Source organism: Daphnia pulex, chromosome 7 (genome assembly GCF_021134715.1).
Source record: "Daphnia pulex isolate KAP4 chromosome 7, ASM2113471v1".
Classification (NCBI taxonomy): Eukaryota; Metazoa; Arthropoda; class Branchiopoda; order Diplostraca; family Daphniidae; genus Daphnia; species Daphnia pulex.
This window is the reverse complement of record NC_060023.1, coordinates 95,303-115,571: the sequence shown is the minus strand read 5'-3', so window position 1 is coordinate 115,571 and position 20,269 is coordinate 95,303. Positions and strand designations below refer to the sequence as shown.

General features: G+C 45.5%; 4 protein-coding genes and 1 long non-coding RNA gene across 9 annotated transcripts; 3 read left to right on the top strand and 2 right to left on the bottom strand.

Annotated features, from left to right (window-relative positions):
• The first annotated feature begins 1,760 nt into the window (after window positions 1–1,760).
• LOC124197460 (alpha-(1,3)-fucosyltransferase C-like) lies at window positions 1,761–7,366 on the top strand. 5 transcript variants are annotated; one of them, XM_046592947.1, is made up of 6 exons: window positions 1,761–1,872; window positions 2,072–2,174; window positions 2,365–2,592; window positions 4,960–5,782; window positions 5,854–6,492; window positions 6,572–7,366. In XM_046592947.1, exons 4-6 carry the CDS (start codon window positions 5,745–5,747, stop codon window positions 6,918–6,920), a joined length of 1,026 nt encoding a protein of 341 aa, XP_046448903.1. In that variant the 5' UTR covers window positions 1,761–1,872; window positions 2,072–2,174; window positions 2,365–2,592; window positions 4,960–5,744; the 3' UTR covers window positions 6,921–7,366. The 5 variants fall into 5 exon arrangements, with proteins under 5 accessions (XP_046448903.1, XP_046448901.1, XP_046448898.1 ...); XM_046592942.1 differs by having other exon boundaries at window positions 1,789–1,872; window positions 5,846–6,492; XM_046592943.1 differs by lacking the exon at window positions 1,761–1,872 and having other exon boundaries at window positions 1,947–2,174; window positions 5,505–5,782; window positions 5,846–6,492.
• A 371-nt stretch (window positions 7,367–7,737) lies between these two features.
• LOC124197682 (carbohydrate sulfotransferase 11-like) lies at window positions 7,738–9,428 on the top strand. The gene is made up of 2 exons (XM_046593215.1): window positions 7,738–8,552; window positions 8,622–9,428. Exons 1-2 carry the CDS (start codon window positions 8,151–8,153, stop codon window positions 9,309–9,311), a joined length of 1,092 nt encoding a protein of 363 aa, XP_046449171.1. The 5' UTR covers window positions 7,738–8,150; the 3' UTR covers window positions 9,312–9,428.
• Window positions 9,429–10,312: 884 nt separating this feature from the next.
• LOC124198307 lies at window positions 10,313–11,003 on the top strand. Its single transcript, XR_006876546.1, has 3 exons — window positions 10,313–10,453; window positions 10,520–10,673; window positions 10,740–11,003. It is a non-coding gene; the product is annotated as an uncharacterized LOC124198307 (long non-coding RNA).
• Window positions 11,004–11,009: 6 nt separating this feature from the next.
• Window positions 11,010–17,352, bottom strand: LOC124197673. The gene is made up of 6 exons (XM_046593205.1): window positions 15,325–17,352; window positions 15,117–15,201; window positions 12,435–14,846; window positions 11,565–12,320; window positions 11,337–11,522; window positions 11,010–11,014 (listed from the first exon to the last, which is right to left on the bottom strand). The coding sequence occupies exons 1-6, from the start codon at window positions 17,350–17,352 to the stop codon at window positions 11,010–11,012; spliced, it is 5,472 nt and encodes a 1,823-aa protein (XP_046449161.1).
• A 1,653-nt stretch (window positions 17,353–19,005) lies between these two features.
• LOC124198306 (vitelline membrane outer layer protein 1 homolog) lies at window positions 19,006–20,185 on the bottom strand. The gene is made up of 4 exons (XM_046594111.1): window positions 20,049–20,185; window positions 19,883–19,978; window positions 19,512–19,813; window positions 19,006–19,444 (listed from the first exon to the last, which is right to left on the bottom strand). Exons 1-4 carry the CDS (start codon window positions 20,160–20,162, stop codon window positions 19,102–19,104), a joined length of 855 nt encoding a protein of 284 aa, XP_046450067.1. The 5' UTR covers window positions 20,163–20,185; the 3' UTR covers window positions 19,006–19,101.
• Between the last annotated feature and the right edge of the window lie 84 nt (window positions 20,186–20,269).

Sequence of the window (20,269 nt, the reverse complement as noted above, 5' to 3'; positions counted from 1 at the left end):
ATCTGGTAGATAGAGTCGGCCGTCTTCATCTTCCATTTTTTGATGGGATGCAGTCCATCGTGGGCGGCCAGGCCGAGATTGTAAAAATGGATGAGCTCGGTCCGGTTGTGGTCGTCGACGCCGGTCATGGACGGATCGAACGAATAAACGTGGCAGCCAAACTTGGCCATGGCCTCGTTGAACGTCCACTCGTTATTGTTGATGCTGCCAAACGAGTAGACGAGGCAATTGTTGTAGACGGGCGCAATCAACTGATCGAGGCAGACGGCCTTGTAGCCATCGGGCGTCGACATGTTGCCTTTGGTCCAAATGGCGAAACCAAAGTCGACGGCCAAACGGCAGGCCCGGCTGTTGGTCCAGTGCAAGTAGCGGAAGAGTTCTTGAGCCGATTCTTCTTCTGTTTCTCCTTCCGGCGCTTCCGGCACTTCCGGCGCTTCCGTCAATGATGTGATGGGCCGGGGATGCTGCTGCCGCCGTCGCAATAGAAGGGACAGTGGCGATTGGCGACTGCTACTGCTGGCCGTCATCCACAGCCGCTGCTGTTGCGGAATCCAGTCGCCGTAGTCGAATTGGGTCCAGCTCAGCAGCAGCAGGAAAACGGTGGCCGCCAAGATGGCCGCCATCAGCCAGCAGCACATTTTTCGCACGTTCATTTTGCGACTCGTCACACGGGCAGACTGCAGAATGGGCCAGAATGAGAGTGCCAGCGTGGAAAACGAGTTTTTCGTTTGGACGTCCGCGTCCATAACTTGTGCTGCTGCTGATGATATGCAAATGCATCCATTGACTTTGGCTGGCTGTGGACTGAACGGACTGAACTGATGTTGAGGCGTTGTTGCCATTTTCCCCGCGAAGGCTGTTTGAGTTGGTCGCGCTTGGACTCGGGGTAAACGAACGAACGGGGTACGAAGGATCGCCACTCGATTCGAGAGCTGATATGGCCTTGCTGATCGAAACAATGAGTGAACGAATAACAAGTTATCAAGAAGACAAACATGAACAGCGTTTAGATTTGCCTGCAACTAATAACAAAACGCAAGCCACTGTTTTATAATTATAACACGCACGTAATGTTAGAGTCCAGCCAAAATGTTACAAACGAGTTGATTATATATGTAATAACATGCCGCTCAACCGGTGATGGATCACTTATTCCTTATTATTCAACATGAACAACAATCAGCAACAGCAGTAAATAATGATGATGTCGAGATTTATTTTTCGGTTGATTGCCCATTTGTTTAGTCAAGGTTAGCGCCCTTGGGTATTTCTCAATCTAGTCCGGTTTATTTGTTAGGTCTCTTGGTTGGAAACCGGTTTCGCTTTCATTTCGATTTGAATATGAAATGAATGCATTAATTGCCACATTCACGGCGCCACTTGGCCAACGATTTCCATGTTCAAATTATTGGGTTTGGTGCGGGAATATTTGCACAAGCACCTTGCAAAAACCTCTAGTTTTGACTATAATAACTTGAATCAACTCGTGTGATCAATCAAATTCAAATTCCACAAATGAGCCCATTGAAATCTGCAAATAAATAACCACCTGTGTAATTAATTATCGATGCAAATATACGTTTTCTTATTAATTTAATTTAGATCAAAATTTGCCTTCAAGTAATTATCTGCTGGGTTTCGAGTGATGTAGAATCGCTCTGATCTGTTTTGCCGGTTCCGAGTGAGAAAGAAATCGATTTTTTAAATCCTTTCTATCGATATCTTAATCTTATGCAATAAGCATAGCAAATTTGGAGATTAGTGTCGTCTGCTTTGCCATGTCGCTTGTTGATGGGAAACGTTGCTGCACGAAAATGAGCACTGCGAATACAATTGGAATCGCTCTACCCCACACTCCATGCTCTTTAGCAGGTAATAAATAAAATTGAGAAGTTAATGCCAATGCTTATGGGAGCTTGAATAAAAGAGTTCCATATTTAGTAGAGGATAGAGGAAAAACCTGTTCCAAATTTGGGAAATGTTCCTGACTATAGCATTTGTCAGGCAAGTCCCAGGCTGTCGATGCATGGCAGTTTGTTATTATCACCATGTAACCTTTTCTTTTTTGCAGTTTTGAGGCTTGGAGCCAGCCATCGTATAATCACAAGATATGCCAGTTCTGTTGCTGGTATTAACCTGTCACAACCAGCAGCGTTCCAACAACAATCTCTTGAGTAAATTGATTTTCATTAACTTTATTAACCTATGACCCTCTAGATATGTGCAGTAGTTCATGGGAACTTTCTGCTCCCCCCACCTTTAAATTAAAAATTAGGGTTTAGCCGCTGTCTCATTTTCAACTTTTCCTTACTTGTTGTTCCTGCTGAACTATTTTCCGTAACCCATTTTTCACTTTATATTTAGATCAACAGCAACCCGTTTCATGTGAGGGATCTGCCAATGTCGGTCTGAATTACAGATCTCTTCTTCCCCAATGTTAAGATGTTCTCGTGTACTAGCTACACCCATCCGAGTGTGGGTGCTGTATTGACGTTTTGCAGACTACTATCCCGTCTGATGTATTCAACTTTTCTGTGGTTGGAGCTTTCCTTGCTGTGGATGCCTGGCCGTATTTCCCAGGCAGAAAGAAAGGTATAGGACAACATTGATCTCTATTCTTATTTTTAGACTATTTGGTGGTGTTAATTATATAATGAATCGAGCCTACAGACCTATGATAATTCCTGAGCTTATTCTCTGGCTCTCTTGACGGTTTTTTGGTTTAAGGTTTTTGTACCTCACAACTTTTTTTGTCTGTGGGTAAAAGCGATCAAATTCAAAAATAGTTGAACTTGAAAAACCTTGAGCAAAGTGCAAGTCGAAAATGAATGTGTAACCAAGTTGAAGGACCGCGATCCGGTTTTCACGCCCAACAGGTGGATGACGACGGTCACGCTCAATAGTGCCTCGAGGTTTTCTTGTTGTTGTTTTGGTTATTCGCGTTTGACATTGCACATTGCTCGTCGCCGATGGATCTCGTCAAGAAAAGCGCAGCAACGCCCTTAACAATTTGTTTTGTCAGCCAATGCAAATCAGAACCGGTCGTGCACAGAGACCCAAGGGCATGGCCAGTCATTGAGCTCATCGTCCGTTTATCTTTTCTTTGGATCTGCTCGTCGTTTTCTAATTCTGCGCTGCTTAGTTTTGGGTGGGTGGGTGGTGGGCGGTGGGCGGGAATGGCATTGCAACCAATGTTGCGACTTGCTCTTTGAAACGATGATCGTGGCCAAGATTTGCTAGAATAGTTGATTGGCGGTAGTTGCGACTTGTGGCTGCAGCAGAGCCGCAGCAGCTCGGTGTCGGCCAATGTAGCACTGCCGTTCACCACCACCAGACTTGCTGCGCAGCACTAGATCATTGGCAAAATCGAAGATCGTAAGCGATCATGGCGTCGATGGCGTCTCTCGTCAGAAAGTACCTGGTTGGCTTCGTTTTCCTCATCTTTCTCCTCTTCCAACAAGCACTCATCCGCATGGCCAATTCAAATGGACACCAGCAGCAGCAGCAGCCAACAGGTATAGCAAATAGTAACCAACAGTACCAATAGTCTTCAATTCTTTCATTCATTTTGCTTTGATCGATAGAAGTTGCGGTGATGATGGCAGTGCCCACGTCCACACCAGCAACGACCACAACAACGAAGGATTCAACATCATCCAGCACCAGCAGGCGGATTTTGATCGTGTCGACGTGGCGGTCGGGATCGTCGTTCCTGGGCGAACTCATCGCCAGTTCGCCCGGCGTTTTCTATTCGTTCGAGCCAATGGCCAAACACGTCCCCTTTCTGTTCCGCTGCCACTTTCCCGACGACTACATCCGGTTCATCAACGGGACCAATCACGTGAAACTCAACCGGCGGATCTACGACGAGTGCCAATATTACAAGCGGCCGTCTTTATGCCACCAGCCGCAAATGCTGGCCCAGCTCTGCGCTTCTTTTCCCGTCAATTTGATCAAGGCCGTCGAATTGTCGGTCAAAGATCTCATCGCCTTCACCACCAATTCGTCGTCGGCTCTTGCAGGCGATCCCGTGACGGACCGTTGGAAAATTATTTACCTGGTCCGCGATCCTCGCGGCACCATGGCCTCCAGGGCCAAATTGAAGTGGTGCATGGCCAATCGGAATTGCCGGGAACCGGCCCGACTCTGTAGCCGCATCGAAGAAGATCTCGACTTGCTGGAAAAACATTTCACGGCCGGCCGGGATTACCTGCTGCTCAAATTTGAAGATTTGGCCGTCAACGTCCAATTGGAGACGGAGAAACTCTTCCGCTTCCTCCAACTGCCCGTCACGAACCTCACGACGGCCTTTCTCGACACCCACACGCAGTCGAATAACCAAACGGCCGAAAAGGATCCGTTTTCCACCGTTCGCAAATCGGACGCCGTGGCGTTCGGCTGGAAAAGGAAATTGTCGCCGAAACAAATCGCCAACATTACCGAGTCCTGCGCGCCACTTTTGAAAAAGATGGGCGTGATCGTTTAGCAATTGCCTCTCATTGAATCCTTCTACATTCCGTTCCCGCGCGTACATCATTTTCTAAATAAATTATTGATAACCGGATTGATTAACCAGTCTTGGAGTCTATTATGCAATCAGCATTTCCTTTTTTTTTTGTGGGTTGGCTGGCTGCTGGCCCTCGGGCCGCACCTGCAAATCCAGTTGATCGTCGTTGGAGCACAAAGCCCAAAGCCTCGTCGTCCAATCACGAAATCGAATTCGCCCATCGTTATAATATTCGCTCAATTAGCCCATAGGGCATTACAGATTTGATAACAACTTTGATTTGAATTTTCTCAATCAAAGTACAAGGAATGAATCATCGTTTATAGCATTTGCCTCTCTTTTTACATCCACCGTATAATATTATTATTGTCTATATATTCAATCGTATTAATTAGAAGCCAGTTTCAAAAATGATAAAATCAATCTCGCCTTTTTTTTTTTTTTCTTTTTAGTGGCTGGCCCATGGTCATGTGTTGCGTGGCCGTGCAAATCAAGTTCATCAGTCCAGGGCCCCCCCTCGTCCAATCACGAAATCGAATTCGCCCAGTTGCTCATTAAATTGATGATTATGTCAGTGGGTGGGTCGCTATTTTTGTCGCCGTGTAGTCAACGACCTCAGCTGCACTTGCCTCTACAGCAGGACTATTATGCGGATGTTATCAGGATTTTGGCTGGCCAGCAGCGGGATGATCAAGTACATACGTGAAGGTTGATTTGGTGGGAGGAGTGTGACTGCTGCTGCTGCTGGGCGAGACGAATGCGCGAATCAGAAATGTCGACCTTGCCGCAACCTCTACTTGTACAGCAACACAGTCGTGCATAATAATAATTGCATCGTTGGTGAATGCATTGAGAAAACGATAGCATCCGTTGCCATTCGTTTTGTCATGTCGCCATTCTGCGTCAAAAGGACCGTCGCACAGCTGCCGCACAGTGTACTGCTTCCATTTCACTTTCACGTTCTTTCAAATCTATTCCCCCATCATTTAGTCTATAGAAATGTTCAATGTGAACCGTCGGGCGATCGCTTGCGTCTTCATGTTGGCCGTCATGTGCATGGAATGGACGCTCTACTCATCGGATCAGATCATTCGACAAAACGACTTGCCATTGTTCCCCATTCAACATCATCAACTACATCAGCAATCCATCATCGACTACTGGACACCGCAGCAGCCCGAACTCTACCACCTGATTGAGAATTATTCAAAGGATCGACTGCCGCTGCTGGCCAAGGATGACCCGCCATTCAAAAGGATCCTCTTCTGGAATAAGGTAACGCCAGCCAATTTTTTTGTTTTGATTAAACATTTTTTAAAAAATTGATTCGATGCTCAGTTTTACAGCCAAAAGAGTTACCGGGTCGGACTCGGTCGGGACGCCTTGCGCCAATGGGGCTGTCCCGTTTGGCAGTGCGAAACGTCCGACAACCGGTACGGCGTCCGGAAATATGACGCTGTCGTCTTTCATCAACGGACCTGGACGGCAAAGGATTTGCCAATGCGTCGCTCGCCTCACCAGCGCTACGTTTTCTTCACTTTAGAATCATCGGCCTGGCGTGGAAATAACGTCAGTCGTGTGCCCAATTTCTTCAACTGGACCATGACGTACCGATGGGACTCGGACATGATTTACCCTTACGGCTACATTGCGCCAACGGGAGACGTCCCCCTTCATCCCACTCCAAATCAAATGGAATTCTACCTGTCCAAACCCACAAGAGTCAATTACGCCAAAGGAAAAACGAAAATGGCCGCCTGGTTCGTCTCCAACTGCCACACAGTCGTGAGCGGTCGAAACGAAATGGTCAAAAAGCTGCAAAAATACATGACAATCGACGTGTACGGCAAATGCGGGAATTTCAAATGTCGCAAGAAATTAGGCGAGGACAATTCGAGCGACGAGTGCCGGGACATGGTGGCCAAAAATTACAAATTCTATTTCGCCCTGGAGAATTCCCTCTGCCGCCATTACGTCACTGAAAAGTATTTCATTTAATTATTTCGCATCTCTTGTATAATACCCAATTTCCTATTTTACTCATCCATACGTGTCGTCTAATAGATTTTTCGACAACATGCGCCGCCCGATTCTGCCCGTCGTTTTCGGCCTCCACGACGATCACGAAAAACTGGCACCGCCGCATTCCTTCATCAACGCCGCCAAATTCAAATCAATGAAAGCCCTGGCCGATTATTTGATCCTCCTGGACAAGAACGACACGCTGTACAACGAGTACTTTTGGTGGAAGCCTCACTTTCAGGTGCGGGACAGCCAACGGGACAAGAACCTGGGCATGTGCCACCTGTGCGCCGCCCTGCACGACCCGACTCGACCGCGCAAAATATACGCCGATTTAACCGACTGGTGGGAAACCAAATCCGATTGCGTTTTCTCACCCGCCATCTCGTGATGGCTCCTTTTGATGATAAATCAATCCACCTGTTCATGTATAAATAAGGAGAAAAACACGAAATGTCAAATAATTTCATGGCTGACTTTATAGGTCTATCGCTGATGGCCTCCATTTCAAGGGAAATGGCATTTGGCGTGTTGGACTTGTAAATTAACTATTGGGCAGTTAAATAATTACCAATTCGGACGTATAAATTGATGAAAGAATTCCGGGTATTTTTTAATTTGAAGACCGCGACAGATGGTTGATGACAATTAAATCGCTTTCTACGTTATATGTATAGCCCAGTGCACAATAAATGGGAGACATGACTTTTGTAAGGTCCATTCGACATGGCAAGTGTGTTGCGTGTTTATACGTGATACATTGTATAGTTTCAGCAGTTTGTCCTCCGCATATTTAAGAGTTCATCGGCTCGCTAATAAAGGAAAACTTGTTCTCTTGGCTTTTTTCTTTTGGCTTCTTGTTCTCCTTGTCCGGTCATTGGCACATGACAAGAGCACGGCCACGTTTCGCTTAGCAGTTCAACGTCATGATGAAATGCAAAAATGTAGAGGTTGGGTATCGGCATTGAAGACGACGACTTTGTGGGAAGAATTAATGAACAAGATCAGCCATCAAAAGTTGAATGCTCTCCAAGGGTAATTAATTGTCCGATGATGTTTAAGGATGCTTAAGTTCTCGACCTTGTCATCAACAATCTAGTGAGCAGATGGAGACCAACCGTCCAACCGTCAATGAATTTCAGGCCTTTACAGCCATAAGTGTTTGCCATATTTGGCCGTGAGATGGCCACCCAACAGAAAAGAGCAGACGAATTTGAATCAACAGTGGCGAACATGGGATCAGCCCAGGACCAGACCAGTTATTGACTCAAATTGTCATTGTGTTCATTTGTGCTGCTTGAAAACACCATAGTGCTTCACCATTTCAAACGTGGGTTTGAATCTATTCAGTTTATACGAGATCCCCCTCGCAACGTGATGGAGAACGAAATGTGCCATTTTGATGGTGACCATCGACTGGGCAAGTCCATTCGATTTGATCTGACACGTTTTAGCAGAGTCTGTTTGTCCTGCAACGCATATATTTAAGAGTTCATCGGCTTCATCGCTTCAGGGATAACTTGTTCTTCTTTACTTTTATTTCAATTCTTTCGCTTCTTGCAGCTGTCTCGTCATTGGCAAGAACGGACATTTCGAGAGTCGAGTTGTTGTTGACCAGCCGATGTTTCGCTTGGCAGTTCAACAGCAATTTGCACAACAACAACAACACATAATGAAATACCAAATGCTGTCGAGGTTGGCGGATGTAGGCCTATCGGCATTTTGTTTTCGTCAAATTGTTTTCTGTTGCTTTTTGTGCTCAGTGTTTATCGTGTTGTTACTCAACCGGCCCAGCAGTTTGAACGATGACGTGTCGATAGATTGGCCGCCCAGCAGGACCACAACGGCATTGGTTGATGCCAAAATCCAGCAATTGGAGAGGCAGAAATTGTTACACGAGAAATGCCGAGACTTGAAAAAATTGGCAAAGGCCAACCAACATCAACGGCGAAAAGTGGGGGCCACTCAAGTCAGGTTCATCATTGAGGATCGACACCGGGTCGTGTACTGCGATGTTCCCAAAGTAAAATTCACAATCAAGACAATGTCATCAAAGTATGGCGAAATAATTAAAGACTTTTCCATTATACAGGTGGCCAGCACGAATTTGAAGCGACTCATGATCATTCTATCGGGAAAGGTGGAGACGGACGACTTGTCGTCCATTTCGCAATCGGCCGTCCACGAAAAGAAAGAAATCCGAGAGTTGTACGCCAAAAATTTGAACGACACGATCAAGAAAGGACTGGGCGATTTTACCAAATTCATTTTCGTTCGCCATCCGTTCGAAAGGCTCGTCTCGGCCTACCGGGACAGACTCGTGAACAATGAAATCTACCAGAAAACGGTCGGAAAAGAAATCGTCCTCAAATATCGTCAAAATCCCAATCAACTTTCACTGGAAACGGGACACGACGTCACTTTTCCCGAATTCGTCCGTTTCGTCGTCGACGAGTGGAAAGACGCCAAGAGACACTTGGACGTCCATTGGCGACCGGTCGTCGACCTTTGCCATCCGTGTGACATGAAATTCCATTTCATCGGGAAATTTGAAACGTTAAACCAAGACGTCGATTTACTGCTGGACAAATTGAACGAAACAGACCTAAGTCGACTCTTTGCTGGACAGCCGAATAAGCCGAAAACGACGTCGTCTTTATGGAAGGAATCGATGAAAATGATTAGCCATCAACAGCTGAGTGATTTGAATCAAATGTTTGCCGACGATTTCCGGTTGTTCGGATATCCGCACTATTACACCAAAAGAAAATCGCTTCGATAAATCTTCAATCAATATCTTTGTTTTCTATTGATTTGTCTGCTATGAGAAATATAATCTAACCCCGACTGTGTATCATCTATAATATCGCACTATAGTAATACAAAAAAGAAAAACAAATCAATCTCCTATTTTATGCTTACGGCTGTTTTGTGTGCGTAATTCATTGTCCGACGATGCCAAAGATTTTGACCTTTTCAACAATCTATCTACTCGTGAGCGGATAATTTTGAGTTTGTTTTTTAAACCATTACATATTATTATCCAACCCTTATATAGTGTGTGAAGGCAGACAATAGACAAAGGTGACATTGAACCTGCGCTGGGTTAATGTAACTCGCTGTAGTCACTGACAAAAAAAGAGTCGAGCAACAACTACAACACTTTAACCAGAATTCGTCTTCTACGTGACTTTGAAACCCTTGAAGGCGTGGCCCTTATTCAGTTACATATCAACGGCCTGTCTTTTTGAAAACGTGTTCAATCTCAAAACGAATTCCCATTCTAATCTGATCTACTCAAGGACGTCGGACCAATGCATAATGAGTAGGGCGCTCAATCAAACACGAGTTGCACGTTGAGATTAAGCAAACGACAATAAACAAATCCAATTATGAACTCAGACTGCGACCGAATCGTTCTCAACTCGGCAGTAAAGACAAGATCATTATGTACAGAAGATCAGGCGATTGCTAAGATTTGCAATGTTAACGTGCAACAGTTGACTCAGTCTACATTTGAAATTTCAATTTATTGTTTAAAACAACGCCAATTAGTTTTTAAAAAATCTAATAAAACCATCGAAACAATTTGGTATTTTACTGGAATTTTTGTTGGTTAAATTTCTCTTGAAACGACTTTAATCTACACGATCGAAATGAACCAATTTAAATTGACGCGGCACAGCCGATTACGATGACGTGTAGCGGTGGAAATCGGAACTACGTTTCAATTTCAAAGCAGACGACTGTCAATTTAATCCCATGCTGAATTTTGTCATTTTGTGAAGTTGCGGATGCCAAAGAGTTGTTGAAAAGTTTTGTTTTTGATTCTTTCTTGCGCAATGTACGTGAAATTATGAAAAACGTACGTCGTGTTGCTTCCCTTAAAAGGTTTATTCATCAAGCAGCTACAGGAACAATAAGGTAATAATTACAAAACTACAAATTTTGTTGCTGGAAATCGACGTGTTGTTTTGTTTACAATTACAGGGTTAATGAAAGGTTGACAATCAAGAGAGCCATCTCCAAATTTATCAATTTGAAAATGAAACAAGTGAAAATCATGACCAAACTGACAGAGAGGTGAAAACCCCACTCCCCTTTGAAGGGCATCATCTGCCAGCTGAAGGAAACTTTACCTTCGGTGAGTTTTTGGCAACAATCACTTTCCCTGATGGCAGATTCTAAATCTCATTTAAATTTCAACCAGTCACCTTACACTACAGAAATAAAAAACGACTTCCACCAAAACCTCGTCTTTATGGAAATAATCCATTATTAACAAGATCAGCCACCAACAGCTGAGTGACCTGAATCTAATCTATGCCGACGATTTCCGGTTGTTTGGATATCCGCACTAGAAGACAACGGAAGAGACATTTTCAGTCGGGACGGATGCGAGGGAGGGCGGAATATTTTCCCAAGAGAAAAAGAACAGCCAGGAATGTTACGACAGTATCGAGATCTGAATGTGTCCCCTTCAGACTGTAGAAAATGTAATAGGGATGTTCGGCGTGTCGGGCCGTTTACTTACAGTTTCCAAGTTGAATAAATTAGACACGAACAAAACCGTGTCTTTTACCTCTCGTCTATTTTAACACACTGAATATTGTACAGTAAATTGGGGGGGAATAAACAATAGGGGGGTAGGGAAACAACGACTGAATTTGGGGACCAACGACTGAATTTGGGGCCACCTATCGGGGGCCCCCAAGGCAATAGTCGCGTAGGTGCGCCGGTGTTGTTGTGCGGCGCCCTGATCTCGTCGTCGTCTGTTGGAATGGAATATTCCTAACACACTCCCCACCAGAGCCCGTAGCATCCGGCTCGACATCTTCGACGACGTCTTCCGGTTCTTCGGGAGCTGGCATAGCGTCTCCGATAGCGAGATCGATTTCTGGTTCTGGCAGAGTTGGATTTGGATCCTCTTCCGGCTCCTGGATCGGTTCCGGATTTCCAATTTCGACGTCTTCGGCGAGATCTTCTCGCAGCTCTATAGGGTGAAGACATTGAATGGCTCTATTAATTAAATTACCATTTGGAATCTTGAGCATGACAGAACGGATGAGTCCGTCGCGGCTTGGAATCAGTTCCTTCACTACTCCGGTAGACCACATGAGTCGTTTGGAGTGTTCGTCGTGGATAACAACGACTTCTCCTAGGCGGATCTTCCTTCCGGATTTTCCTTTGGAGTGGAAGTTGTCTAGTTGGAGTAGATAATCGTCGACGAATCTAGCACAGATGTCAGCGACATATTCCCTCCTGTTCTTGTCCATCTCTTGTAGTACGATGCTGGTCGATGTAGGATCCAGCAAGTTAACGGCTGGCTCCGGATCGGCACGAGTAGAACGTCTGTTGTTTAGAAATTGGTTAGGAGTTATCGGAAGTGGATCGTCAGCTCCTTCCCCAATATAGCTGAGTGGGCGGGCGTTGATTACGCTCTCGATTTCTGCTAAACTCGCTTCCAGTTCCATGTAGTCAAGGCAGGCTCGACCGTTGGAGCGTCGCAGCAGATCCTTGACGCTCCTCACCATCCGTTCCCAGAATCCTCCCCACCATGGCGCTAGGCTGGCGGAAAATATCCAAAGGGTTTTTCTGGACGCGAGAAAGTCTTGAATGATGGGATCGGCGTGAATAGTTCTCAGGAATCGGTCGACACATCGGAACGTTTGCGCGTTGTCCGAATACATCACTGAGACGGGTCCTCGTCTAGCTGCGAATTTTCGAAAGGCTAGTAAGAAGGAACGCGCCGTCATATCGGGTAGTAGTTCCAAGTGAACCGCTCGAGTGACTGCACACGTAAAAAGACAAACATAACTTTTAAGATGGTTCGTTTTCTTAGCTTTAGTTGTTGTTATTAAGATGTCTTGGATTTCGACATCTTCTTCGACTGAATCCTCTTCGCCTACGATTAGAGCTTCGATTGGAGCGTCTCCTTCAGCGGGTGGCTCCTCGATTCGCTCTTCAGTTGGATCGTCTGCTGGCGTCGGATCCTGGACGCTTGGTGGAGCTTTCCTTTTCTTCCTTCGCTGTGCTGGTTTGTACAGCAGTGGTCCAGCGAAATCGACTCCTGTAACGTGAAAAGATTGCGCATGTTTGAGTCGGTTTAAAGGAAGAGGGGCTGCTAGTTCTTGCTGTCGTCCTTTAACTATCCAGAATTTTTCTTTTAACTCGGATAGTGTTACTTTTGCTCCTGCATGTAGTAGTGACTCGTGTTTGTCTGTAATTAAGAAAGTGATTACTATATGTGATGCAGGAAGCAAAATTGGGGGATCGATGTTTCTATCTCTTAGGGCAAGTGATACTCTCCCATGGATTCGAACGAGACGGTCTCTGGCGTCCCAGATTGGAAAAAGTGCAGCGATTTTCTCCTTGGGCTGGATTGTGTTGTCTAACTGTAGCGATTCAAACGCCTTAGGATACCGCTCTCGTTGGAGCTGTCTGTAGATCGTTAGTTCCGCTTCATCCAGCTCCTCTCTGGATAATCTTGTAATCCGGATAACTTTTCCACTTCCTTTTCCATCTGGTCCAATTGCCTTTATCGACTCCATTCGTTCTGGACCGGGAGGTCTGAGCTTCTTTTGACTCCTGCTGAGGAATCGTGAGACCCAGGCTGTACGTCTTAACAGTCGATTCCAGGTGGAAATTTTGTCGAGATTCCAGTCGACGGAGGCTGTTGGAATTGCGATGGCTGCTGTTGTGCTGACCGTCGTACTCCTAGCTTCCGATTCCATTTCGGACTGGATTGTTTGTGGAATTTGGTCGTTGGGAGAATCTGGCCATTCCGTTTCTTCTCCTTTGAGCCAAATCGGGCCGTTCCACCAAAGAGTTGAGGTTACCAGCGTTGGCGCTGGCGCTCCCCGCGAGGCAAGATCGGCCGGATTTTGGAGACCTGGACAGTGTCTCCACCACTCGGGTTGTGAAAATTTTCGTATCGTCTCCACTTGGTTTCGGACGAATGGTTTCCATTTGTTCGGCTCTCCTCTAATCCATCCTAGTGCAACCAAGGAGTCTGACCAGTAGAAAGTTCTCCAATACTGGACTTGCATTGCATTTTTTACGACTTCACCTAAACGTACGGCTAAAAGTGAGCTCAGCAATTCTAAACGCGGTAAAGTTACTTTTTTCTTAGGTAGAGGTGCAACTCTCGTCTTGCTGGCCAGTAGGATGATGAGTGGATCTTCTTGTCCTTTTTGGAGTCGGGCGTAGGCTACGGCTCCATACGCTGCTTCAGAAGCGTCTCCGAAGACGTGAATTTCGTGAGAAGTGACTTTTTCGGATAGTCCGATCCATCGTGGAATTTGTAGTTCGGTGAAATCGGCGAGACCAGTCATCACTATCTTCCAAGATTTTTGGATATCGGCTGGCGCTGCTTGGTCCCAACCTATCTCTTTTTCCCAGAGCTTCTGGTAAATAATCTTCAATAAAAGTACAGTGGGAGATAAAAATCCAATTGGATCAAAAATCCTTGCCGAGATACTGAGTATCTTTCTTTTGGTGATTTCCGATCCCACTTCTTCTACTGCTTGGATGATGGATGCTGGGTTGAATTTGAACGAATCGGATCCGGTGTCCCACCGGATTCCTAACACCTTCTGTTGGCCGTCCAAGGCTGGGGAGAGTAGGCCTACGACTTGATTCGACAGTCCTTTCTCCTTCAGGTGTTGTTTGAGGTCTTCGTTGTTGGTTGCCCAGCTTCTCATGTTGAGTTGGGCGTCACTAAAGATCTCGTCCGTCTCATCGACTCTTTTCTTGGCGATTGATAAATTGTTTGCTCCGCCGAGGTAATCGTCAACGTACAAACTTTCTTCCAGCTGTTGAATAGTTTCTGGAAAACGAGACTTTAGTGATTTGAAATGTTTGTTAATTGTAACACGTAGGAGAAAGGGGCTAGAACTAAGGCCAAAGGGCACTCTCTTCCACTTGTAGGCAATAAGAGGCGATCCAGCCACTGCTGGATCCCTGGGCCATAAAAACCTGATTGCTTCAGCATCTTCCGGCTGCAGGGCGATGTTTAGAAAGGCTTTTTCTATGTCGGCGATCCAGGCAATCTCGTACTTTCTGAAGCGTAATAGCACTGATAGGAGATCGGGATTGAGATTTGGTCCGGTCTCCAACACGTCGTTCAGACTTGGTCCAAATTTCGTTTTTGCTGCTCCGTCAAAGACGGGTCTGATTTTCGTCGTTGATTTGTCGCCTCTGAAGATCGGATGATGTGGGAGATAGGTGTGAAGTTCTTCGTAGTCCATGTTCGCCTCCTCGACGAATTTGCTGTCGATGAGCTTTTGGATTTCTGCGTGGTAATTCACCAAGTCTCCTGGATTTTTTCTCAATCTTGTTATTGTGCTTTCCACTCTTCCGGTGGCCAACGGGAGATTTTTCTGAAGTCTCCACTTGTCAGTTGTCCAAGGGATCGGTGTACAGTATCTTCCATCTGGCCATCTCGTTATTTTTTCGTCAAAGAAATCGAAGCGATCATCCGATTCCACTGCATCAGCGCCTTCAAGGTTCGCAAAATTTTCTATTTTCCAGAAAAGAGAAAGGTCGAAATTAGCAGCAACTTGTTCTTCCTTCTCAAACCATTTACTATCTTCTTCTCCGCTGGATCCGATTGGGGCATCTGAGAATGACGCTCCTATTGGCGTAGTTTGGGGACTGGCCGTTCCAGTCTCCTTTTCCATCGGAGTTTTGTTTGCTTGAGTTGAAAGGATTTTTCTTTTTTGGCTACTTGTCGCGAATGTTGACGTAATCTGTGGAATCGGGTAACTTGATGTTAAAATTAAATTTTGGATTACTTGAGTTCCTGTCTTCGATTTTGCTTCTTGAGATGGTCCAGCAATCATTCTTCCGAGTTTCGTTTGAAACGCGCGCAATCCGCATGGACTCTGTATGGCGGCTTCATTCGACATGATCTGGAACATCTGGTCCATTCCGACTAAAATTCCAATTGGCTGATCTTCGGTGTGTGCCATCTCGAATCTGTCGTCGGCCAATTTTTCGTTTTGGATCCAGAGGCTGTTTGCAAATTCGGATCCTACGTACGGGCCGGTATCTGAAATGTGATCCGATTCTAAAGCCATTAGTGTAACTTTTGGGGCGCCTTGCCAGGTGCCCCTTACTTGCATTTCGACGTTTTTTGTCATTTCGGGCTTGTTGGGTTCCTTTTTCTTAAACACTCTTGTGCTGATGTTTTCCACCGCTACTGTCTTCATGTTAAGTTGCGATGAGAGTGATTTCAGCACCCAAGAACGATGACTTCCGTCGTCTGCAAATAAAATCGCTCTTGTTTCGTTACCGTTTTGGCCGCTGATGATGACTGTTGCCGTTTTCAGCATCAATTGTCCAAAGCTGCTTGCACAGGCTGTGGTTGTCAAAGTTGGATCGCTGGCCACGATTATTGCTGCTGTTGTGGGATTGGTGACTCTGACGTCTCCTTTGTCGCAGAGAGCGGTGTGGTGCCTCCCTCCGCACTTGTTGCAGTTCCGGGCGGATGTGCAATCCTTCAGCGCGTGTTTGTCTCCAAAACAGTTGACGCACCTTTTCAAATCAAAGATTATCTTTTTCCTTTCCGTCAGCCCTTTCGGACATTTTGTCGGCCAGTGAATTTGGCTGCAGAAGATGCAGGGCCTTTCGCACACAATCCAACTTGGGTTAAATTTAACGTTTTTATTTTTTAAGGCGGATTTAACCTGAGGAGCTGGACTTGCTTTGGCTCCTACTGCCAATTGTGATGCTGTTGCCGGCTGTGGATTTGCCGGTTTGGGCTGTTTAGGAGCTGGAGACGATTTCTCCTTTTCCACACCTTTGATTCGGTTGAACCTTTCGGCCGCGTCGATTTGATCTCCAATGAATTTGATGACCATCTCGATGTCCGTTGATTTGTTTGTTGGCGATTTTGCCCATTCTTGTTGGAGCCTGGTAGGAATTAATTTGATTAATCTTGCTCCGAGGAGTCCGCCAAAGGAACTTGTGGGGACTCCTAACGTTTCCAACGCGCTAATGTGCGATTGGAGATTCAGCTGGAAGCTCCTCAGAGCTGGAACGTCGTTCCCGTCCTTTACGGGCTGCAAGGCATCCAGTTTCTCAATGTGCGCGTCGATTAGAACGTCCGTCTTCCCGTACATCCTTTTCAGTTCGTCGATTGCGACTTGGTAATTCGCATCTGTTAATTCAAGATTGTTAACCAACAGGTACGCCTCACCTTTAAGATATTCCTTGAGGTAATCGAATTTTTGGACGTTTGAAAGAGATGAAGAGTGGACAGCTGCGTTAAAGGATTCCCAGAATTGGGTCCATTCCAGTACGTCTCCTTTGAAGTGCTTAATTTGTCGCTGCGGCAATCGTATCGACTGTACGGCTGAAGCTGGGGCTGGTGCTGCCGTCACGTTGATTACTGGCGCGGGAGGTGCCGGAATGGCCGCCATGATTTGGGCAATAATTTGCGCCATCTGTGCTTGACTTGTTGCTGGATTTGCTGCTTGATTTGCTGCTTGATTTGCCGCTTGATTTGCTGCTTGGCTTGTTGCCTGTTGTTGGAAGAGCGCTAACAATCGTTTGTCTCTGTCCTCTTCTTTCTTTGCCTCTTGCTTTTCTTTCACGTCGTCCAACCATTCTTGCTTCTTCTGCTTGATGATTGATCTTGCTCCAGACACTTCATCTTGAACTTGGAGAAAGGTGTCCAGATCCCCATCAATCTCCTCCTGCGCGGCCTTGGTCGCTATTAATTTCTCCTTGATTTCTTTTGTTGCGCTTTGGTAGCTTTCGAAGAGACTTTTCAATCTTGTTTCTAAGGTTTCTAGTTCTTTAACATCTTCTTGGGCCATTACTTGATTTGCAAATCCGTTGATCCGGGTTATTGCTCTTGTTATGTGGCCTTTGGTGGCTGACCTTGTGTTTTTCATTGACTGAACCATTCTTCCTGGTTGTGTAGCTCTTCAAGAGCTGTTGACTGGGGAAAAGGAGATGAAATAGAGAATTAATTTAATTTTTTTTTTTTTTTCGATCACTTATCGACTGATTTGCCCGTTTCCTTTTCCTGTTTTCCTTGGGGTTTCGTGGAACGGATGAGTTTCCGTTTTTTGTTTCCACTTTGTTTGAAATCCCTTGGATGTATCTGAAAAAGAATCGATTTAAATTTGGAGCTAGGGTAATACCCAGGCTCCTGCAAAAATCCGGGCTGGATGACTCAATTAAGTGAATCTGGTTTTTTTCTGTTGTTGGTGGCGCCACTTGCGGCGTGCCACTACACTTTGCGAGAGAGGAAATAAAGTTTTTTTTTTTTTGGTGGCGCCCCTTGCGGCGTGCCACTACACTGAGCGTGAGCGAGAAATAATTTTTTTTTTTTTTTTTGTTGGTGGCGCCCCTTGCGGCGTGCCACTACAGTGAGCGTGAGAGAGAAATAGTTTTTTTTTTTTTCGTTTGGATGCACCGATGTTTCGGGATCCTATGTAAGAGGGTTTTTTTTCTTTTTTTTTTTAAGGAAGGACAGATGGACAGAGAATATTCATTCAATAATTGTATTTAGCGGTTGTTTTGGAGACCTTTCGGCTCCTCTGTGAATGTTGAGAGAAAGAGAAAGATTATTTCTGACTCGATACCATCAGCAAGCGAAGAATGGATACGGGAGGACACACGTGCAATGAAAAGAGGAGACGAAATCCCAGTAGTTTAGCCCAGGCCGATCTATGGGCCAGAGGTTGGGACGGCGTGTTCAATGGCCGCCCCCTCAGGCTAGCCCGACAACGAAAGGCACAAAAAAGTCGAAAGAAAAAAAATGGAATTTTTGGGCATAGGTTCCCCCCTTTTCTACGTCTTTTTTGTTTTTACAATTTAGTAGTTTTAGTTTGGGCAGATTTTAACCACCCAACAACAAAAGAAAGAAACAAAGATAAACGTTTGGGGGGTCTAGAATTGTGTAGCCCCAACCGGCTTCACAATTTTGAGTTTTGAGTGAGTTGATTTGAGTGATTTGAGAGGGAGGACACGGTTATGCACTGGGTTAAAAACCGTTCGAAGGACCATGTAGAAAATGTAATAGGGATGTTCGGCGTGTCGGGCCGTTTACTTACAGTTTCCAAGTTGAATAAATTAGACACGAACAAAACCGTGTCTTTTACCTCTCGTCTATTTTAACACACTGAATATTGTACAGTAAATTGGGGGGGAATAAACAATAGGGGGGTAGGGAAACAACGACTGAATTTGGGGACCAACGACTGAATTTGGGGCCACCTATCGGGGGCCCCCAAGGCAATAGTCGCGTAGGTGCGCCGGTGTTGTTGTGCGGCGCCCTGATCTCGTCGTCGTCTGTTGGAATGGAATATTCCTAACACAGACGGTGATGTACAACAACAACCAAACAAAAACAAAAAGGAATCCAATGAACCCAGACAACAATCGACTCGAGAGAAGATCATAGTACAAGGTCAGGCCATTGCTAACATGCGCAAAGTTAACATGGAACAGTTGACACATTCTATGTTGAAATTTCGGTTTATTGTCATAAAAACAACGTCAATTAGTTACAAAAATCTAATAAAAATCATCACAGACTCATGGAAACAATTGGTACACTATTCGGTGAGTACTATCTCGAGGTCATCCGGAGTACAGCAAGTGAAACGGACGTCATTAAGGGCCGTGTTGTCCACCAAGAGTCCGCCATCCGGCCGGAAGCGAGTCTCCATTCCGCAGATGCCGTCCAGACACTCGGCGCTGTACTCGCCCCAAGTTCCGCCAGTGTTTCCTTCGCTCCTGAGTTCCCGGCCGTTGGAGCACATGAATCGCATGTTGTTGATGGCCGTGTTGTCGGTCGTGTTGCGGTCAGACACTTGCCCGGCTGGACTGACTCTCATCCGGAAACTTTTCATGTAAGATCCTGCAGCGCATTCACGGATGGGTTGCCAATCGCCGAGACTGAGAACAATATTCAATTAAATCTTTGTTTTAAAATAGACAAATTAACTATGATAATTTGACTTACAATCCAACTGGAGAAGAGATTTTGGTTTGGAGTGGGTCGTCGCAGAATATGACGAGCATGTTCAATCCGGTCTCGTCGACATCCTCGAAAAGGGCTTCGAATTTATTCTGAGTCTGGTAACCCACGGCCCGAGAACCGGTCGGACAACTTTCCAAACGTCCCCAACGGCCATCTTTTTCACCGTTTGTAACGGTGATGACTTCCTCTGTGTGGATGACAGCTGTTCTGGTGTTGCTGGTTAGAGGAGGTTGCTCGTTCTGAAGGGAAAGTTCCAACTCTGCCACTTTGGCTGCCAGCAATTCCTGTTTTAAACGAAAAGATGATGAAACCATCTGTTGAATCTGTCACTTGTCGAGTTAATGAGAACTTACATATTGCTTGTCTTTCTGCGCAATCAGAGCTTCCAGCTGAGTGTTCTTTGTCTCTAGTCTAGTCACCTTGGTTTCTACAACTCTCTTGAATTGCATCTGGATGGAAAGGACAAGATTGGGAATGAATATAAATCTAAACAGCAGTAGGTCAAAGATTTTTTCTTACAAAGCTGGTGGTAAATTGTTGCAGTCGTTCGTCCACAGTCTGGGAAATTGTGGAACATGTAAATACAGTCAAAATTAACATACCTACGCTTAATATTGAGCAAAAACGAGCCATTTTTAATGCGAGCTTTGTTTCGAGTCGAGTGTATCTGTTTTCTTGTCTTTCACTTTCTAAAATACCGTTTTTGTTAAAACGTTGCCAGCTCGCACCATAAGACCTAC